We start from the raw sequence: 22,148 nt of genomic DNA, 5'->3' as shown, positions 1-22,148 counted from the left end.
AGCTAGGTCAGAACGGAATGCGTGGTCGTGTTCATCGGGAGGGCTTGGACGGAACAGGCGATGGAAACGAGGCCTGGCGTACCGCACAACGGAGGAAACAGACCTCCTACGTTCGGAACGGGGTCCTGTTGATCGGGAGGGGTCTGGCATACCGCAAAACGGAGGAAACGGACCTCTTACGGTCGAAACGGGGGTCCTGTTGATCGGGAGGGGTGTGGCGTACCGCAAAACGGACGAAACGGACCTCCTACGGTCGAAATGGGGTCCTGTTGATCGTAGGTGTGGCGTACCGTAAAACGGACGAAACGGACTTGTGTTGGACCGCTACGGTCGAAACAGGGGTCCTGTTCATCGGGAGGGGTGTGGCGTACCGCAAAACGAGACTCCACGGGATACTGTTCATCTCCACCGTCGACCTCCTCCAGCCTCCACGGGCTACTGCCGACCTCCTCCAGCCTCCACGGGCTCCTGTTCATCCAGCCTCCACCGCGCGCTACTCCACCGGCTACTGTTGAACCACCCCTCCACGGGCACCCCTCCATCGTTTACTGTTCATCCAGCCCTCTACACCACGGGGTCCTGTTCAACCACCCCTCCACAAGCACCCCTCCACCGTCTACTGTTCATCTAGCCCTCCACCACACCACGGGGTCATGTTCATCCAGAGGCAACGCCACCGATCACTGTTCACCCAACCCCCCCCCCCCCACGCAACGCTCACTATTCATCCAATCGATCGGCTTTAGTTAGCGGCAGTAGCGAAGGAATCGCTCGATCGGGTTCAGTTAACAGCCATCGATCGATCGCTTGGGTTCAGTAACGCGTAGCCTGCAGTGCAATCGCTCGGGTTCAGTTAGAGCCCAACGCCCCGCTCAGGTTCAGTTAGAGCCAACGCCTCACACACACGTGTGTATGTGTATGAGAGAAATGTGCATCGCTCGGCCCCCGACCTCCCACCGTAACCAGGAACTCCCCGAAATTTTCCTCCCCCTAGCTTCTACCACGGTTTTTCCCATCATGGACAGCCCAAAGAATGTCATGCAGCTGCGTCTCCGGCCCGCCCAGGACGAAAAGCCCATTTTCTATCATGATTTTTTGTCATAGAAGTAGGAGCCCACCACATCTATGATGATACCAGGTTTTGTCACAATTATCGTCATAGAAGTGTCATATGTATGACAGAAAAAAAATTCGTTTGGTCCAAAATGTCACGGATGTGTCTTTTTTTTGTAGTGTACATTGAAATTATGCCAAGTAGCACTCCGCATCAAAAATTCTGTTTTTATCATTTACCTACTCGAGGATAAGCAGGAATTAAGCTTGGGGATGTTGATACGTCTCCAACGTATCTATAATTTTTGATTGCTCCATGCTATATTATCTACTGTTTTGGATGTTTATGGGCTTTATTATACACTTTTATATCATTTTTAGGACTAATCTATTAACCCAGAGCCCAGTGCCACTTTCTGTTTTTACCTTGTTTTAGAATATCGCAGGAAAGGAAAACCAAACAGAGTCCAATTGACCTGAAACTTCACGGAACTTATTTTTGGATCAGAAGAAGCCCAGAAGACTTGGAGTGCATGTCAGGGGATCTACGAGGAGGCCACGAGCCAGGGGGCACACCCACCCACCCGGGCACGCCCTCCACCCTCGTGGGCCCCTCGTGGCCCCCTGACGTACTTCTTCCTCCTATATATATCCATATACCCTAAAACGGTCAGGGAGCACAATAGATCGGCAGTTCCGCCGCCAGAAGCCTTCGTAGCCACCGAAAACCAATCTAGACCCGTTCCGGCACCCTGCCGGAGGGGGCAATCCCTCTCCGATGGCCATCTTCATCATCCCGGTGCTCTCCATGACGAGGAGGGAGTAGTTCTCCCTCGGGGCTGAGGGTATGTACTAGTAGCTATGTGTTTGATCTCTCTCTCTCGTGTTCTTGAGGTGATACGATCTTGATGTATCGCGAGCTTTGCTATTATATTTGGATCCTATGATGTTTTCTCCCCCCCCTCTACTCTCTTGTAATGAATTGAGTTTCCCCTTTGAAGTTATCTTATCGGGTTGAGTCTTTAAAGATTTGAGAACACTTGATGTATGTCTTAACGTGCGTATCTGTGGTGACAATGGGATACCACGTGATTCACTTGATGTATGTTTTGGTGATCAACTTGCGGGTTCCTCCCATGAACCTATGCATAGGGGTTGGCACACGTTTTCATCGTGATTCTCCGGTAGAAACTTTGGGGCACTCTTTGAGGTTCTATGTGTTGGTTGAATAGATGAATCTGAGATTGTGTGATGCATATCGTATAATCATACCCACGGATACTTGAGGTGACATTGGAGTATCCAGGTGACATTAGGGTTTTGGTTGATTTGTGTCTTAAGGTGTTATTCTAGTACGAACTCTAGGGCTATTTGTGACACTTATAGGAATAGCCCAATGGATTGATTGGAAAGAATAACTTTGAGGTGGTTTCGTACCCTACCATAATCTCTTCATTTGTTCTCCATTATTAGTGACTTTGGAGTGACTCTTTGTTGCATGCCGAAGGATAGTTATGTGATCCAATTATGTTATTATTGTTGAGGGAACTTGCACTAGTGAAAGTATGAGCCCTAGGCCTTGTTTACTAGCATTGCAATACCGTTTATGCTCACTTTTGTCATTAGTTACCTTGCTGTTTTTATATTTTCAGATTACAAAAACCTTTATCTACCATCCATATACCACTTGTATCACCATCTCTTCGCCGAACTAGTGCACCTATACAATTTACCATTGTATTGGGTGTGTTGGGGACACAAGAGACTCTTTGTTATTTGGTTGCAGGGTTGCTTGAGAGAGACCATCTTCATCCTACGCCTCCTACGGATTGATAAACCTTAGGTCATCCACTTGAGGAAAATTTGCTACTGTCCTACAAACCTCTACACTTGGAGGCCCAACAACGTCTTCATCAGCATCATCTCATCTCAAAACCCTAGTTCATCTCTTGTATCCAATTCTTGTCTCCAAGTCCAGGATTGGTGCTAGTAGGTTGCTGGTAGTGTTAATTGCTCCTTGTAGTTGATGCTAGTTGGTTTAATTGGTGGAAGATCATATTCAGATCCTATATGCACATTAATACCCCTCTGATTATGAACATGTTTATGCTTTGTGAGTAGTTACTTTTGTTCCTGAGGACATGGGAGAAGTCTTGCTATTAGTAGTCATGTGAATTTGGTATTCGTTCGATATTTTGATGAGATGTATGTTGTCTCTCCTCTAGTGGTGTTATGTGAACGTCGACTACATGATACTTCACCATTATTTGGGCCTAGAGGAAGGCATTGGGGAGTAATAAGTAGATGATGGGTTGCTAGAGTGACAGAAGCTTAAACCCTAGTTTATGCGTTGCTTCATAAGGGGCTGATTTGGATCCATATGTTTCATGCTATGGTTAGGTTTACCTTAATACTTTTGTTGTAGTTGCGGATGCTTGCAATAGAGGTTAATTATAAGTGGGATGCTTGTCCAAGTAAGGGCAGCACCCAAGCACCGGTCCACCCACATACCAAATTATCAAAAGTACCGAACGCGAATCATATGAACGTGATCAAAACTAGCTTGACGATATTCCCATGTGTCCTCGGAAGCGCTTTACATCATATAAGAGTTTGTCCAGGCTTGTCCTTTGCTACAAAAGAATTGGGCCACCTTGCTGCACTTTATTTACTTTTGTTACTTGTTGATCGTTACAAATTATCCTATCACAAAACTATCTGTTACCACTTATTTTTGTACTTGCGGAGAATACCTTGCTGGAAACCGCTTATCATTTCCTTCTGCTCCTCGTTGGGTTCGACACTCTTACTTATCGAAAGGACTACGATAGATCCCCTATACTTGTGGGTCATCAGGACGCGGCGGACACCGAGAGAACGCGTGGCGTGTCCGTTTCGTGTTTGTGACGATGCATTTCAGGCCCAAATCAGATGCATTTTGGGTTTGGGTCAGCGCGCTGGGTCGGCGTTTTTGTCCGCCGCACCCCAAACAGACATGGGCGGACGAAATAGGTCGCCCCGTTGGAGTTGCTCTAACCATCCAATCACATGTTGATTCGTATGACGGACTCGGACTCTACAAGGTGACTGATCACTCTTGCTAGCTTTTTCTGGCAAAATTTTGTTTTCACCACTTAAGCTTTTGCCAATTTTTGTTATTTTAAAATTCGATATTTTACTTTTGTCACTCTTATCTTTTGATAATACATCATAATTGTTATTCTTGCAATACATCACAATTGCCATTTTGTTGGAAAAGCAAAATTTTCAGAGTGGCAATTGCGAAACATTGTCAAAAGCTATGAATGTCAAAAGTGAAATGATTTTTTTCTTTTGCCATGGATTAACAATTGTGATACATTGTCAAGAGCTAAGGGTGGCAAAAGTGAAATATTAAATACTATAGTGGCAATCTAAAGTGGCAAAAACAAAATTTCCCTTCTCTTTTGGATCACTCTTGCTAGCCACTTCCATTCCAATGAATAAAATGTGCATGCTTCCTAAAAGCTGACTTTGACCATAAATTAGATCACTAATATATATATTTTTGACTTACAAATTATACCACTGAAAATTTCTTTTCAATATGAATTTTAAGGTTAAAGTTGAATTTTGAGGTACATGCACGCCTTATCCATTGAAATGGAGGGAATAGTTCAAACCGATAACAATAAAACGCATTACAAGAAAAGCACAACAATTTTTTTGCCAAAGCAAACTTGATACTCTGAATCAGGACTTATTTTTCTTTTTGAAACAACATGCATTTGCCTCCTTGATTCGATTAAATAAACAGTCAAAATTTACAAGGAACATTCTTCCCAAAACATGAAAGAGCGACATGAAACAAAACTTAAGGAGACCACCAGGTAACCACACAGGGTCCTAGGCTCTCAACAGGACAAAAGTTCAAATCAAACTTCAAACACAGTGTGGAAACGCTAAGCAAAACACCATAAGCTTATTACAATTAAGCTCACACGAAGAGAGGCGATCCACTCGTGCACCCTGTTGAAGATCTCCAACAGTATCCTCTTGATCTTCGTGGCTCCGCCATCCATGCTTCCTCATTTTGGCTTGTCTGCAGTATTGCACAACTAGTGAGATAATGGCAGGAACTGAATATAAATGCAGCGGGATCTTTAGGCATTTCCTTATCAAAACAAGTAGAGTTCTTGGCTTTCTAGATATTTCAAAATAGTGTTGTCCGGCCAACCAGGGTCATCTTCATATGATCAAGCAGGGAAGAGGGTTATCCAGGGGGGACCACTAGGTCATCAACATCCCGAGGGGGCTTGACTAAACCAAAGGAACTGAGGACTAGGCTCTAGGAGAACTTTGCCAAATTACAATAAAAGAATAGATGCTTAATAGTTTTATCATGACCATGGAACGAACATTGACTTCCCAGTCCATCCCCACTGGAGCAAATTTTCTATGGATAGGGCAATGTTTTTATCATAAGCCATAGCAAGATCTTAATCTTCAAAGGCATTTTGACTTTCCAAATTCCTTTGTAGTCAACCAAGGTAAATGCCTTAAGTTGAAAATACATATCTCTAATAGTAAACCTTCTCTTGCTCCCAATTTCCCGAGTCACTTTGTCAGAGTTGCTAGATAGAGGTACACCATCCACCAAAGAAAACTTGACCCTTTTTTTGAAAAGGAGGATAACCCCTGGCCTCTGCATCAGAAAGATGCATGCGGCCATAAAGAAAATGTGACCTACTGTGACAAACACGTAATATCACAAAAGTATTTTTTTGATAATGTTTATTTAAGCTTCTAAGTTGAGGAATCAATGGTATAGCCCTCCCACGCATCTACCTCGATACATAATTCTCTTCATTTCTTGGTCCTTAATCAAAAAGAAGAAATGGTGAAATTCTAAAAAAAAGTTTACTTTATTATCAATGGCAATGCGATGAAGGGAGAGCAAGTTTTGGGAGGCACTAGGTATATGTAATATTCTTCTAAGATGTACGTCTTTTGTGGGGTTTTGATGATAGAATGACCAAAATTAGAGTAAATTACATAGACGTACCACAATTGGGGCATTGGAAGCAGATTGGAACCAAGATTGGTAATTTCTACGTGTCAGTACCAAGATTGGGGTGAGCCATTGCAAAAAAGAATAAAAGTGTGTTTTATACGTATTGACAGAAAAGCTGACCGGTTGGGCCCGCCCGTCAGGCGCCACGCTGGCCAGTGCGCGCGTGCCCGCGCGCTGACTCGGACGAGCCCGGGTCGAACCGTTTAGGGCGCGGCTAGTGCGGTCGAGCCACAACCCACCCATTCCCCCCGCTCTGCTCTGCGTTCTTCTTCCTTCTCTCTACCTCGCCGCCGCCTGCGCCCGGCCCCGCCGGCCGCCACACGAAGCTGTCGCAGCCATGGTTTTTGAAGACGAGAGCAGCGATGACAACTCAAGCCTCCCGTACATGCACTCTGAAACCTCCACCGATGGGCTCAACCAGGTCAGTTACTCCATTGGAGCTAGGGTTAGGGCTAGGTTTAGAAAATTTTGGGGATTTTTCTGTGTAGGTGGTCTTTGGTGTGAGGATTTCGTTTGATTTGCTTTGTCCTCGTCCTCTGCACATGATGCTAACTTGGATTTTGCTTGGGCAGGTGCCTTTCTCTCTTGAGGACCCGGATTACAAGGGTCTTGAGCTAGATCTGATAGTGCTATGCGAGAAGCATGGGAAGCCATCAGAGAGGCTTGTTGCATTTGAAGGAACAATGACTGGGAGAAGGTTCTTAGCATGTGCAGAGCCGGTATTTTTCTTGCCTTATTGATTATGCACAGGATATGTTCATTGGAAGTGACAGAGTCTTGTTTGCCAATTGTGATTCAGTTATGTGTATGGTAATTTTGTTAGTCATATATGCCATACTGTAGTGCTCATTGTAGGAATGGTGAATATTATGGTCAGTGGAGTGCATTTAGGCTAAATATAGGCTCAAGCATGCTCTGTTGTGTGCACATGAATGCTCTGTTGTGTGCACATGCTATTTATTTATGCTTGTATGCAATGTTGCTTAGTACTCACGTTAGCCCCTCCATTAGCTGATGTGTGACTCTTAATAAGTAACTGTTGCTTACTGTTGACAGTAGGTACTGTCATTAGCTAGTTTGTTCCTGTAGGCTAATGTAGTGTATTTAGCTAGGCTAATGTAGTCTGGTTTGATAACTCTTCATTCAGTGATTTCTATGTTCCATTTGTTAGTGATATATGGCAAAGTAGTTCACTGCTAGAGTGGTAGTGCAGATTGTAGGATTCCATTATATTAATGGCCAATTGTAAGTTGGTTATTATGCAAAGTTGAATGGAGTGTTACTCTGCTAATTATATATTGATCGCCCTCTTGCTTAGCACATGGCTGTGCAAATTCAGTGTTGGTCAGTACCAACATTAGCTACTGGCATGAACTAACTGTTGCTTACTACTCATAGTAGTTGTATTGTACTAAATTTTGCCTTGTTATTTTCCAGGAAGGTCAGAATTGTGGATTTGTTCAGTGGGTTGATGAGCAGTGGCCCCCAACAATGGAGAATGCATTGCTGAAGCTTTGGTCAATGGTTGAAGAGAGCAAGTCTGCTAGGGTGAATGATAATCTTCAAAGTGCTTTAACTATTCACCATTTGACAGAAGAAAAGAAGAAGCTGGATGTAGATTATGACAAGTTAGTGAAAGATGTGCATCAACTTGTGGACTTTCAGCAGGATAGGGTTGTGGATTTCAGTTATCTGCCGTCAACTGTCACATATCAGCACGAATGCAGAGCTGAATTAGTGGCTCGTAAGAATGCAGAAATGGCAAAGAAAGATGCAGCTACAGAGAAGCTTCAACAGAAGTATGAAATCTTGTGCAACCTGACAAGTGCTCAAGCAATTGCCATCCAAAACCTCAAGTTGAAGAATATGAAAGAGAAGGAATTGCTGAGTGAGGCTAGGATGAATTTGGAGTTGAAGAATGCAGAGTTCACAAAGTTTGAGGAGAAGCTCACCCAAGAGAAGCTAGAGTTGAAGTTCCAGGTTGCTAATCTGCTGAAGCTCAAGGAAAACCATAATGAAGAGAAGCAGATGCAAGAGTTTAAGATAACTGAGCTCATGAAGGCAGAGGAGAAGCTGAAGGAGAAGATCAAGGGGATCCAGGCCATCTTGGAGAACTGAACAAGATGAATTGAGATTAGTGGGCATTGCAGACCTTTTGGAAAGGATGGTTGTGCAATGACCTAGTAACTTAGAATTATGGTTGTGTAATGTATGGTTCTAGTACTAATTGTGAACTCTGGTTGTTTATCTACCTAGTAATATGCTATTCATCCTTTTGTGAGAAAAGGATGGATTGTGCATTTGAACTCCACTATGTAATGTGAACTCCAGTGATGCTTATGTTAGACTGAAAATGTTTACATACTGATGCTTATGTTATTCTGATGGTTAAATGCTTCTTAAATGCATATAGTTGCATATGTTAGAGTGATTCTTAAATGCTTAAATGCATTTGCAAAAGGAATAGTTTGTTATGGTACAGTGATGCTTTAGGTGGTTTCGTCGACCCCGAGCCACCGTAGACCTAGTTGATGGCTTTAGGTGGTTTCATCAACCCCGAGCCACCCTAGACCCTAGTTGATGGCTTTAGGTGGTTTCGTCGACCCCGAGCCACCCTAGACCCTAGTTGATGGCTTTAGGTGGTTCCATCGACCCCGAGCCACAAAAACCCAAAATGATCGCTTTAGGTGGTTTCGTTGACCCCGAGCCACCGTAGACCCTAGTTGATGGCTTTAGGTGGTTTCGTCGACCCCGAGCCACCCTAGACCCTAGTTGATGGCTTTAGGTGGTTCCGTCGACCCCGAGCCACAAAAACCCAAAATGATCGCTTTAGGTGGTTTCGTCGACCCCGAGCCACCGTAGACCCTAGTTGGTGGCTTTAGGTGGTTTCGTCGACCCCGAGCCACCCTAGACCCTAGTTGATGGCTTTAGGTGGTTCCGTCGACCCCGAGCCACAAAAACCCAAAATGATCGCTTTAGGTGGTTTCGTCGACCCCGGGCCACCGTAGACCCTAGTTGATGGCTTTAGGTGGTTTCGTCGACCCCGAGCCACCCTAAACCCTAGTTGATGGCTTTAGGTGGTTACGTCCACCCCGAGCCACCAAAACCCAAAATGATGGCTTTAGGTGGTTCCATCGACCCCGAGGCACCTAGACCCTAGTTGATGGCTTTAGGTGGTTCCGTCGACCCCGAGCCATCAAAACCCAAAATGATGGCTTTAGGTGGTTTCGTCAACCCCGAGCCACCCTAGACCCTAGTTGATGGCTTTAGGTGGTTCCATCGACCCCGAGCCACCCTAGACCCTAGTTGATGGCTTTAGGTGGTTCCGTCCACCCCGAGCCACCCTAGACCCTAGTTGATGGCTTTAGGTGGTTTCGTCGACCCCGAGCCACCAAAACCCAAAATGATGGCTTTAGCTTTAGGTGGTTTCGTCGACCCGAGCCACCCTAGACCCTAGTTGATGGCTTTAGGTGGTTCCGTCGACCCCGAGCCACAAAAACCCAAAATGATCGCTTTAGGTGGTTTCGTCGACCTCGAGCCACCGTAGACCCTAGTTGATGGCTTTAGGTGGTTTCGTCGACCCCGAGCCACCCTAGACCCTAGTTGATGGCTTTAGGTGGTTCCGTCCACCCCGAGCCACCAAAACCCAAAATGATGGCTTTAGGTGGTTCCGTCGACCCCGAGCCACCCTAGACCCTAGTTGATGGCTTTAGGTGGTTCCGTCGACCCCGAGCCATCAAAACCCAAAATGATGGCTTTAGGTGGTTTCGTCGACCCCGAGCCACCCTAGACCCTAGTTGATGGCTTTAGGTGGTTCCGTCGACCCCGAGCCACCCTAGACCCTAGTTGATGGCTTTAGGTGGTTCCGTCGACCCCGAGCCACAAAAACCCAAAATGATGGCTTTAGGTGGTTTCGTCGACCCCGAGCCACCCTAGACCCTAGTTGATGGCTTTAGGTGGTTCCGTCCACCCCAAGCCACCAAAACCCAAAATGATGGCTTTAGGTGGTTCCGTCGACCCCGAGCCAGCCTAGACCCTAGTTGATGGCTTTAGGTGGTTTCGTCGACCCCGAGCCACCCTAGACCCTAGTTGATGGCTTTAGGTGGTTTCGTCGACCCCGAGCCATCAAAACCCAAAATGATGGATTTAGGTGGTTTCGTCGACCCCGAGCCACCAAAACCCAAAATGATCGCTTTATACAACATATCAATAGGATCAACGTATCGATCATATAAAGAACATTTTCAGCATACACAACATATCAATAACTCCATTAATATATCCAGCATATCAATAACTCGATTTTGAGTACTCATCAACATATGAATCATAAAAAGAACATACACACTAAGAAGATATCCAATATAATGAGTACTCATCAATAACTCCAAAATATCAATAACTCCAGCAATATATCCAATAATATATTGAGTACTCATCAACATATCACATGAAGATATCCAATAATATGCATCCACATGAACAAAAGCCATACATGGCATTGATTCTTAAAGTACATCATCAAAGCAAGATCACCATTGTATCATAGGATGCAAGAACACACACATGAAGTATCTAGTTGCCACTTTCATAGAAGTACCTCCTCCATCCACTATGTGTAACACCAGCACCTGTCCCAGCAGTAGATGTGGATGGACCAGATTGCTTTGGGGCAGAGAATGTACCTCTCCCTCTCCCATCACCTCTACCAGCACCTCTCCCAGCACCTGCAGCTGCAGCACCTCTCCCAGCACCTCTCCCAGCACCTCTACTAGCTCCTCACCCAGCTCCTGTCCCAGCACCTCCTGTTCCAGCTGTTGGTGTTGTTGTAGGAGCTGGTTGAGAAGTTCTTGCTGCTGGTGTAGTAGCAGCAGCACCAGCATTGGGATTCCTTGCAAGAGGCTTGCATAAACAAGAAGGAAAATGAGTTAGTACTTAAAAAATGGAATGTACAAGAAGGAAAACATGTTACTACTTATAAGAGGATTACCACATGTTTGTTCTTCCTCAAAGCCATCTCAGGCTTCAACTGCTTCATGCAGCTAGTGTACCTATGTCCTTGTAGTCCACAATTGCCACATGTTATAGTCCACATTCTGGATGTGTCCTTAGGCTTTGGAACTTCAAATTTCCCCTTGATCCTCTTCTCTTTCTTTCTTCCTCTCTTCACTTTAAATGCAGGTGGGTCAATGTCAGGACCAGGGGTCCTTGTCCAGTCATGCTCACCAGGAACTGGATAGATCATTGGTTTATAAGCTGCCACATAAAATTCTTTCTTAAAGAACTTGCTGACATAATCCTCTGGTTTTCTTTTGCCCTTGTTTATTGCTGAGATGGAATGGTTACATGGGATGCCACTGAGGTCCCATTTTCTGCACCCACATGTGTGCACTTGCAAGTTAACAGCATGGGTTTTCTGCCCACTTGTAACTTGCCACAAGTCCACACCAGCTTGAATTGGTTTGCAATATTTGGCCCTCTCCTTCTCAACCTCTAGCTTCTCACTATAATGGGGTGTTATGTCCCATCTAGTTGTCTTTGCACTCTCCATATTCCTATGCCACCTCATCATCTGCTTATCCTTTATTCCATCACACATTGTCCTAATGGTTTCTTCCTAACATCTAGGACATACTTGTTGAACACCTCAGACAAATTGTTGACTACAAGGTCAGTCTTGGAGTTTGTGTCAAATGCATGCCTTGCCCATGTTTTCTTGGGTATTTGACAAAGCCACTCCCAAGCTTCCTGGCATTCAGCTCTAAGGTCATTCATTGCAATGTTAAATTTATGTTCACTATATGCATAGGCAGCATTATCCATACACTTCTTCAGATCTTCCCCCCTAAACCCAGCAGTTTGGAAGTTTGCATAGATATGCCTAAGGCAGAACCTTTGGTTGCACTTAGGAAAGACAGCATTCACTGCATATAGTAGGCCCTGGGACACACAATTAAACTAGCTAAGCTAATATCTAGCACAAAACAACCTTATAGGAACAAGGACATAAGATGCAAGCACATACCTTTTGCCTATCTGACATTATTGTATATGGACCAAATTGTCCCTCTTCTCCTCCTAGGCAGATTTTAAGTTGGTGTAGAAACCAACACCAATTAGCTTTGGCCTCTTGCCCAACAATACCAAATGCTAGTGAGTATATATTGTTGTTGCCATCTCTACCAGTGGTAGCAAGTAGTTGAGCACCAGTAGTTAAGTTAATGAAGCACCCATCAACACCTGAATGAGCAAGCAAATTCAATATTTAGAACATTCAAATGCATTTCAAGATGAAACAATATGTAACTAATGCACAAGGTGAACAAACTAACCAATGAATGGTCTGCACCCCTTGAGAAACCCCTCCCTTGCTCCATTGATGCAATGGAACATAGCATGAAATCTTGGACCTAGATGGGGGATTTTTGCATTGGGTGTTGGAGTTATAGTAGTGACTACTACTCTACTCCCAGGGTTTGTATCCATCACTGTTTGAGCATAGTCTTTCAACCTAGGGTATTGCTTCTTGTGGTCTCCTAGCACAGCATCAATAGCTAGGTTCTTTGCCCTATATGCCATTGACTTGGGCACATCCACACCATACTTCTCCATGCAGGCATCAATCAAGTCTGAATGTCAATTGTTAGATCAGATCTGAACAGTGACTCATACTTCTGTGCAAGCCACTTGGCACTTACCCTTGTTGTCTCTATACTAATAGGGCAAGTGTGCTTAATTCTCATCTTCTTAATTACAAGAGTAGTTTCACCTTTTATAACTGTTGCCACCATAAAGAAGTTGCAATGTTTTTGGTTGCATTCTATAATTTTTCTTTGATCTGAGTTCCTATGATATCTGAAGTTTCTGCCTTGAGTGATGTGTAAGTTCAACAAAGCCTCTCTGAATTGATGTTGATCCAAGAAACACATCTTTAGACATAATTGCTCATGTGGTGCCTCCATCTTCTCATTGTACCATTTTCTAGGAGGCCTCTGCTTTGACCTGCTCTTCCTTTTCTTTGGCAGTACAAATGACAATGGCTCATAACCATCATCATCAGCCTCCTTCAACAATCCTTTCTCTTCTTCATCAGATGAAGGTTTGAAATCAGGTTCCTCCTCTTGAACTACACTTGAATGTGTCCTTGTTGTAGGCCCTTTCCTAACTAGAAGCTTCTGTTTCTTCTTCTTCTTCTCTTCCTGTACAATTACAGTTTCTTCATCCTGTGAAACAACTTTCTCATCTTCATCCATTTGGAAAGGTTCCTCAACCTCTGTGTCACCCTCATAATGCACCACTTCTTCCACCTCAGGTTCTTCATCATCTGTTTCTTCCTCTTCTATTTCATCATACTCTCTCGGTTTCTTTCCCTCCTCCATCTCTATATGACCAGCATCACCCATATAAAAAGGGTTTACATCACTGTCATCTTCACCTTCACAATCAGAACCACCACTGCCATCATATCCCTCTTCTTCTTCTATTTCCAACACAGCTTTCAGTTTTCCTTTTACATTCTTGCTCTCTTGTGTGCAAACACCAGTACCATGAGCTACACTGAAGCTGCTACTCTGACTTTCAAAGGCAACTCCTTCTTCATTAACAGCATAGATGGGTGGCTCACTGAGATCATATAACACAGGCTCTTCATACACAACAGTGGATAATTCTTGCCTCTCAAACTGGCTGCAAAGAGGTGGAACAGTGGATAATTCTTGCCTCTCAAACTATCTGCAAGGAGGTGGAACAGTGGATAAATCTTGCCTCTCAAACTGGCTGCAAGGAGGTGGACATGCCCTCACTAACAAATTTAAAACCTTACACTCCTCAACCTGCCTCTTTACTAGTTGCAACTCAGCATTACTCTCTACCATCTCCAATCCTTTCTCCCCTAAATCTGGATTCTCAATGTGAAACAGCAGATCATATTCTCTAAATCCTTGAGTTTCCATCACTGCAATCATATTCATGTATTTCACATCTGAACTGCAGAGCTTCAGCTCAAACATTTCTGAAGCATCAAAATGGAACCTAACATCCAAAATGTCATCATACAAACTGCAAAATGAAATAACAGACAAAATTGGTTAATAAACAATTTTGCTTAATAGGTAGGCTAACATATAAACAAATCTTTGTTTAATTTAGCCTTGCAATATGAATAAACTAAACAATTACTACAAAATCAAACAATGTAAACAACTATCTCAATGCAACCCTAATTACAGAGTGGGTACTTAACTCACAGCAAACTGATGTTTTGTATTTTCATATAAGTAGTTAATAGAATTGTCCACTAATGGTGCTCTGCTCTAGTTAGGACTCATTTAATCCACTATGCTTCTCTGCTCTGATGTGATCTAATGGTGCTCTGCTCTAATGGTGCTCTGCTCTAGTTAGGACTAAGAAATAACAATGTAAGCCACTAATGATGCTCTGCTCTGCTCCAGTTAGGTAACACATAATGCTACTCTGACAATTTGGACTAACAAATAACAATGTAATCCACCAATTTGGACTAGATGGGACTCACGTAATCCACTATACTTCTCTGCTCTAGTTAGGACTAGCTATTAGAGTGCTAAACATGCAGGCAGTAGAAACCTAACCCTAATCCCCAATTTCAGTGAGCAAGAATGGAACAGTTGACCACTTACAGAACACCACCGAAGCCATGAGTCCAGTGATGGGCGGTGCTAGGGTTGGCCACCCAAAATCGCGCCAACTGTAGCCTCTGCTCCATCGACAACGCCGGCTCCGCAAAATCTTCATACTCGCTACTGTACTCCGAGCTAGAGTAGCCGCCACTGCCATCGAGGCCTAAGCGGGGGAGGTCGCCGCCGCTCACATCGCCCCGGCCATCGCCGCCTGCCGGAGTCGCCGAGGCCATCGTCGCCTAGGGAGGCACAACAGCCGGGGGAAGGAGGGCGCGAGGGAGGAGCAGCCGCGGGGGAGGTGACAGTGCCTAAGCACTTCGATCCTAGGCTACGACGGTGTGCTGTGGCGGGCGGCGGGGAGGGCGGGGAGGCAGCCGCCGGCGAGGGTGCGAGGGGAGAGCGGGGTCGGGGTCTGGCTCGGTCGCACCAGCGAGACCTAAATGGTGCGAGCCGGCCTCGTCCTAGTCAGCGTGCGGGCACGCGCGCACTGGCCAGCATGGCGCCTAACGGGCGGGCCCAACCGGTCAGCTTTTCTGTCAATACGTATAAAACGCACTTTTAGTCTTTTTTGCAACGGCTCGCCCCAATCTTGGCACTAACACGTAAAAATTACCAATCTTGGTACCAATCTGCTTCCAATGCCCCAATTGTGGTACTTCTATGTAATTTACTCCCAGAATTACTTATCTACATACCTGTACCACCGGGGGTGTCGACTTGCTCACGGCCATGATATTTCTCATGCATGGTCAACTGTCCAAGCTCACTGGTTATGTGATCCGTGTCTCCACTATCAACATACCAGTTTGTATCTACTCCATAAGAGGTATATGTATGTGCAACTGCTGGAATTTTGTCTATTTTTGGGCCTAGTCCAATAGCAGTTTCAGAAATTCCTAATAAATCCTAGAGGCCCACGCAGCCCATTCGTGCAAGGCAAGAGGTGGAACAAAGTTTAGTCCCACATTGCTAGTTTAGAGGGAGTTGGACCTCTTTATAAGGGAGGCTCTTTCTCCACATGTATGAGGATGAGAACAAGAGGAACATCCACGCGCGCTCCTCCGCCGCCACGACGCCGCACCGCGGGAATGAGCCAAGCCGATGTCTAAATTTTTGCCACGCACGACGGGTATACAAAAGGTCACGCGGCAGCTGAAACGTTTTCTGATGATATTTCTGCTTGTTCGCTTCGTCTCCCTCTGTTGCTTCACCTCCCGTCGCAGCCTGTTCACGTCCCTCTCCTGTGCCTATAAAAGGGAGGTCGCTCCTCCCAGCGAGACACACCAGAACAACACAACCCTCTCGCCTCCAAGTTCCTGACCATTGAGCTACTGCTACGATCTTCCTCATCCCGGCTTGCGGCGTGCACCGCAGGTCGGGACAGTAGGCCTCCGGAACCGCACCTTTTGAGTCATGTACGGGAGAAGGGTGATAAGGTTTTTGGGGAGCGCTCTGCGCGACTACTGACTTCTTCATCACGGACTCCGACGACTACTTCCCCGACGTCGACAACCTCATCAACAACATGGCTGGAGAGGATGTCGACCCCAAGTCCAATTCTTCTGCTGCTGCTGTCCCGTACGTGTTCTTGCTCTTTCTGTTAGATGTCCTGCCACAGTTCTTTGCTCTAGTTTCTGCCCTACATATGTTAGGTTCTACTTCATATATGCAACTTCATCTAGTGTACTTTCTAGATGTGTTTAGTTCAAGTTCATATATGCAGATGCTATTTACCTTCTATCTGTCAGATTGCATGACTTGCTTTATCTCTGCTATATTAGTCATGTTTTATCTAGTATTTCTGTTAGCAAAGTTATTTGGTAAATTGCTCATATTTCCAATAGCAACAACTCGCCTTTTCTGGTAGTTATTGTCCTCAACATAACGCCAATTACAATCTTTGGCGATGTGGTTAGTTTTTTTTTGCAGATTTGGCAAGGACCAAACTCATCAAACTCATACCCATAGTCGTTGTTGCTACTTGATTGTCCTCCTCCTTGGCGGCCCCTATTGTTGGAGTAGAAGGGGAGGCCGTTGTCGGGGCAACCATTGTCGTCATAGTTGTTGCTGTTGTAGCCTCCACCGCCATGGTGACTCGCCGCCACTTCCACCATGATTGTAGCCGCCATTACACCTTGCTAGTGACCGCCGCCGCCGTACTGGTTTGAGCCGCCGCCACCACACCACGGGAATTGTTGGAGTTGCCCCATGATGGAGGGCAGTAGCCCTTGGAAGAAGTGCGGACTCCACGAGCGGCTGCGTTCGTCGAGGAATTGAAGCCGCCTGAGGGCCCTTGGAAGAGCTCGATGCGCTGATCAAAGTTGGACCATCAACGTAAAAGGATGGTCGAGGGAGAGCGGCTCGGTGCGGACGTTTAGGGCGAGGATGAGAGGCTAGTAGTCGAGGTCGAGCCTAGAGAGGATGTGAGAGATGAGTTATTCATCATTCAGAGGATTTCTAGTTGTTGCAAGTTCGTCGGCCAAGGACCTCATGTGGGCAAAATAAGTAGCCACGTTATGAGTCCCCTTCCGGGCGTTGGTGAGGGCGACCCACAAGTTATTGATGCACGATCTGGAGGTGGAGGAAAACATGGCTGCAAGGTACTTCCAAAGAGCAGCAGCAATGGGGATCGACACTACCCGAATCAAGACTTCTTTCGTCGGGTTGTTGAGGAGGTGGCCGAGCACAAGCTGATCCTGCCTGACCCAGACAGCATGCTCGAGATTGGTGATGGAGGAGTCCTTCCCTTCCTTATCCTTGACGACGACAAAGTTCGTTGGCTCCAGATCGCTCCCATCAAGGAGACCATAGAACCCGACACTGCGAACTTGGGGAAGGATTTGAGCATGACAAAGTATGTAGTTCTAGCGAGTGAGTTTTTCGGTGACTTGGGTGGTTAGGGCCGCGACAGAGGTTGTTGAAGACGCCATGTGATTGTTTGTAGGTATGGTGTTTGGGAGATGGTTTGCGATCTGGGTGTTTTTGGCAATGGGTTTTGGGAGTTTGCTCGATGAGTTTATGATCTGGTGTTGCTTTTTTTGGAAATGGAGGTATACCCCCGGCCTGTGCATCATGATGATCCATACGGGAACTCATCTTCTTTGGAAGTAGAGATGTTTGACCCAGGCCCCCCGCGTCCCCCCCGCTCGGGCGACTCAGACGGGATCTAAAACCCTAGCCGCCGGGGGTCCCCATCCGTCCTCCCCTCCCTCCGCCGCCGCTGAAGGCCGCCGCCGGCTATAGCCCAGGGCTGATGGCGGTGGCGGGGGTCTTCCCTCTTGCCTACACCGTGCAGGCGGTGCGGAGCCCCACGGCGTGGGTGGCACGGCCGATCTGGCCTGGCGGCGCGGCAGGCCTGCCTTCCGGCGGTGGCGCGGCGGCTGCCTCGGCCAATGGCGGCGATGGTGGGGTGCGGTAGCCGGCCCTGCCTCGGGCTGCGTGGCGGCGTTCGGCGGCGGCGGCCGGGTCTGCGGCGACACAACATCTGACCTCGGATCGGCGGTGGCGGCATGGAGGCCTGGTGGTTGGGTCGGCACCATGCGGGTTGTGCCCTCCGGACAGATCTAATCTGGCCGGTGCGGCGTGCTCCATGTGCGGCGGCCTAGATCGGCGGTGACCCGTGCACACAATACGTGATGAAGGTTCTTCGAGCGGATCCGGGTGAAAACCTTGTGCTCGGCTTGATGCCAAGACCGGCGTTGGTGGCACCCTGTGGTGTCATTACCTTCTTGAAGGCATCGCCGTGGAGAAGCTCTAGACCTCTATCCGCTACCTCCAGGGGAAACCCTAGATCAGTTGATTGGATGACGGCGACGCGTTGGTGTCGTTTCTTCCTTGGGGCGTCATTCTTGGAGGCGTACACGAGTTCGAGGGACCAGCGGGCGCCTTTTTTGGTGGAGCGGTACATCATCCTTCACATTGATGACGACGGATCTCGGCGGCGTGGTGCAGTGGACACTCGGCGGCCGATGCGCGGTGATGGACTCGCGCAGGTGGAGGTAGTTGTCTGGCGTCAAGGTGGCGTCGATGGCGGCGTGGCCTGACAAGGTAGAAGCCTCAATATCTGCTCTGAAGACGGACCTGTGGAAGATGGCGGCGACGACACATGTGAGTGCGTCAGGCCAGTTTATGCCCCAGACCCGGTATGTGGCTCGGCTGGGGTTTCTGGCTTTTGATGATAGGCTTAGGTGAGTAGACCGGGTATTTGGCCCAGGTAGCACCCCTCCATCATATGAATAGGAGTAGTGGCATATGTTGCCAAGATGACGGATTCAGACATTTTGTTATAATACTTTGTAAGGTCCTCGTGAATAATCAATAAAGTGGCCGTATGCATCTTCCAGATGCAGAGGCCGGGGTCATCCTTCTTTTCTATAAAAAAAATAAAAAAATCAGTCATACGTAAACGTACTGGTGGCAGTAAATGAGAACTCAAGACCTTCTGTCTTTCCTCTGAGTGTCGGCACGCTGAACAGGCCCACCTGAGCACGAAATCATAGACACCTACTTCAGATGCAACCCCGATGTCATTCCTTGACAAGATGGCTACAATCCCACCAAGAGGGATCCTCATCAGTTCATCTTAGAACCTGAAATGCAACAGACCCCGCAATGCCTTGATATAATGATTTTATGTCCACATACTCCCTATTAACATAGGTCGAATAATACTTTGACACTATTATTAACCCCGCAAGGCCATTATTCACATTCAAATTTGTCTTTTCTGAACTTTTAAATGTATATTGAATTTTGAGCTGATTTTCTTGGAGTTGTAGACATACATCATATGGGTGTTGTCAAATAATTTTAGTTTTTTTTTTTCAAAATGTCTAAATATGTATTTTTGAGGTTGATCTCATGATCTCACCTAACGTGAGATCTCATACAAGCCCCCCCCCCCTCCCCCCTAATATGCAGGATATGTTCAGGTTCATTATTTCTTTTTTGACAAAACTTGTAAACTGACGGTTATTATAAGGGATGAGGCCTTTTATGAGATCTGCTAGAGTTGCTCTAAACATGTTCCAAGCTAAATCTTTGTATTCTAAAAAAAAGGTAAATACCTTTGTATAAACTAGCAAAAGGGCCCGTGCCTTGTAACGGGAGAAAAAATATTCATGATCTGCAAAGGCCATGACAACATTTTGGCTATTTTTTTAATATCAATAATATTTTTTAATACACGTACTTTACAAAAAACATGAACATTTTTTGATTTCCCAAACATTTTCTTAAAATTGTGAATATTTTATGAATATGCAAACATTTTTTAAAATATTACGAACATTTTCTGAATCCACAAATTTTTTTGAATATGTGAACATTTTTTGGATCCACAAACATTTTATCATTTCTTGAACATTTTATTTAAAAAATATTTTTAAAAAAAAATCGAAAATTTTTCCAAGTACCAATTATTTAAAGGAGAAAAAATTAAACAGAAAATAAAAAAAACAGACCGCCCGCACATGGGCTGGCCCAAACGAGCGCACGGCATCTTCTCCCAACACGCAGAGCGCAGTATAGGAGCTTCCTACTCCGTGGGCCGGCCCAGATGGAGGATTCCCCTGTGTGAAATGTTTTTTGTAATTTATAGGTGGCATCGGTGGGTAATATTTTACAATTTTAAAGACAATTTATATGATGTACCGCCAGAAGCACTAATGACTTTATTATTATTAGGTGGGAGTAGTATCCCATCAGCTTGGATGTGACAGCCACATAGTGATCTGCATTTTTCAAAACTTGTAACCTGCCATGTCCTGCTCACTGCCCAGCCCATTTTGCATGGTGCAAGTGTTGTAAGTTACAGATTTCCCTTGTCCTTTTGGGTGAGCAATCTCAAGAACTGGTTTTTGCTTGCTGAATCACACACAGTACCACCACCACCAATCACATTCCGGTAAAGAGACTGGATACATTCGGCTAGTGAATAAACTTTCTAAAATTCATTTACACTGAAATCCCTTATATGCAAAGCAACAGTCTTGTCGACATTCAACTATACGGCAGTATTCAGTCCTGGGATGACACGTTAAAACGTTCCTGTTTCCAGGGAGCACACATGGTTAGATGAAATTTATCGACTGCCAGGAAGTATGTACTGAAATGTTCCAAGGATACTCACCAACTGATGATCACATAATACAGATTCTAGAGATTACACTACACTACACACAATTAGAGAGGAACGTATATCAGCCAACTTAAAACAATAATACATTAACATGCAGAAACACTCACATGCACACATAACAGTTTTGATATGCTGAGACGGTGAAACCCCCAGCATCAAATTCAAGATGTTTGCATGCTAGCAAACAACTAGAGCACACAGTTAAGGTTTCTTCATGTTTCAGAATAAAAGGGGTTGCTCCTCGCTCGCAAAAAGAAAAAGGGACTTGGGCGAGGCACATCAAGCTAGCAGCTGCAACATGCATCCCTAGGGCTTCAGCTTTATGCCCTTATCTTGACATTAACTCGCAGATGGAGTTCATTGTCAACGAAGAAGGGGCTGTTGTCAGCAATGAACTCCGACCAAGGAATGCCAAATAGATCGCTGCGTCCAACAGCCTCCTCACGATCAGTGGTGAAGGTGCCCTTGTAACAGGTCACAAACTGCAATAACGGCCTTGTCTTTGCGATAGGGTGTTTTTCACGTTAAACAAACGTGACGGCGTAGTTAAATCTCCTATCACCAAGGTCCATGGCGGTATGCGGTTATACCCTACCGCCAGACACCACGACGGTAAGAAAAAGGTCAGGTCGTGAAATTGTTTGAGACTGGGTCAGATCTTGCTTAACTTTCCAAAAAGGGTCAAACAGCGAATTTGGCCGCACGGCAACATCACCACCTTGCTCGCTGTCTGTCGTCGTGACTGACTCCTGACTCTGCAAGGTGACTGATCACTCTTGCTAGCTAGTACTCCCTCCATTTCAGGATATAAGATGTATTGGTTTCCGTGCAAGTCAACCATTTTAAAGTTTGACCAAGATTATAGAACAAAATAGAAACATCTCCAATATCTAATAGATAAAATATGAAACTACCTTTCCTGATCGATCAAATGATATAATTTTCAGATTCTGGATATTGATACATTTTTCTTAAAAGTTGGTCAAACATGCACGAGTTTGACTTTTGAAAAAACAAATACACCTTATAAAAAGGAACGGAGGGAGTAGTTCAAGAAGAGTTGCGACGCCCACCATCTTCTGTCCGTTCCAAGAGGAACTAGGAATAACTGCAAGTTCAGAGTCAATCCACCCGTATGAAATGGCCACGCTACAAAATTTCCTTTTCTTTCTTTGTGGTGTCCGATTTCAGGAACTGGTTCTTGTTTGGTGAATGTATTCTGGTACTATCTTTCAATAGGAACCCC

At 45.6% G+C, this 22,148-nt stretch overlaps 1 protein-coding gene and 1 pseudogene across 1 annotated transcript; one reads left to right on the top strand and one right to left on the bottom strand.

Moving 5' to 3' along the window:
* Positions 1-6,443: 6,443 nt before the first annotated feature.
* Positions 6,444-8,224, top strand: LOC147972667 (uncharacterized). The gene is made up of 3 exons (XM_087523470.1): positions 6,444-6,527; positions 6,679-6,825; positions 7,544-8,224. Exons 1-3 carry the CDS (start codon positions 6,444-6,446, stop codon positions 8,222-8,224), a joined length of 912 nt encoding a protein of 303 aa, XP_087379596.1.
* A 4,209-nt stretch (positions 8,225-12,433) lies between these two features.
* On the bottom strand, positions 12,434-13,509 carry LOC147972666 (uncharacterized; annotated as a pseudogene).
* Positions 13,510-22,148: the final 8,639 nt, after the last annotated feature.

Source organism: Triticum urartu, chromosome 5A (assembly GCF_056163025.1).
Source record: "Triticum urartu cultivar PI428250 chromosome 5A, HENAU_Tu73, whole genome shotgun sequence".
NCBI lineage: Eukaryota > Viridiplantae > Streptophyta > Magnoliopsida > Poales > Poaceae > Triticum > Triticum urartu.
The sequence above is the reverse complement of the archived record's forward strand: the minus strand, read 5'-3'. Positions and strand labels throughout refer to the sequence as shown.

Coding starts and splice junctions, on each gene's coding strand:
- LOC147972667 (XM_087523470.1), top strand. CDS start 6,444: ATGGTTTTTGAAGACGAGAGCAGCGATGACAACTCAAGCCTCCCGTAC. Junction 6,528..6,678: donor CCACCGATGGGCTCAACCAG/GTCAGTTACTCC, acceptor TTGCTTGGGCAG/GTGCCTTTCTCTCTTGAGGA. Junction 6,826..7,543: donor TCTTAGCATGTGCAGAGCCG/GTATTTTTCTTG, acceptor GTTATTTTCCAG/GAAGGTCAGAATTGTGGATT.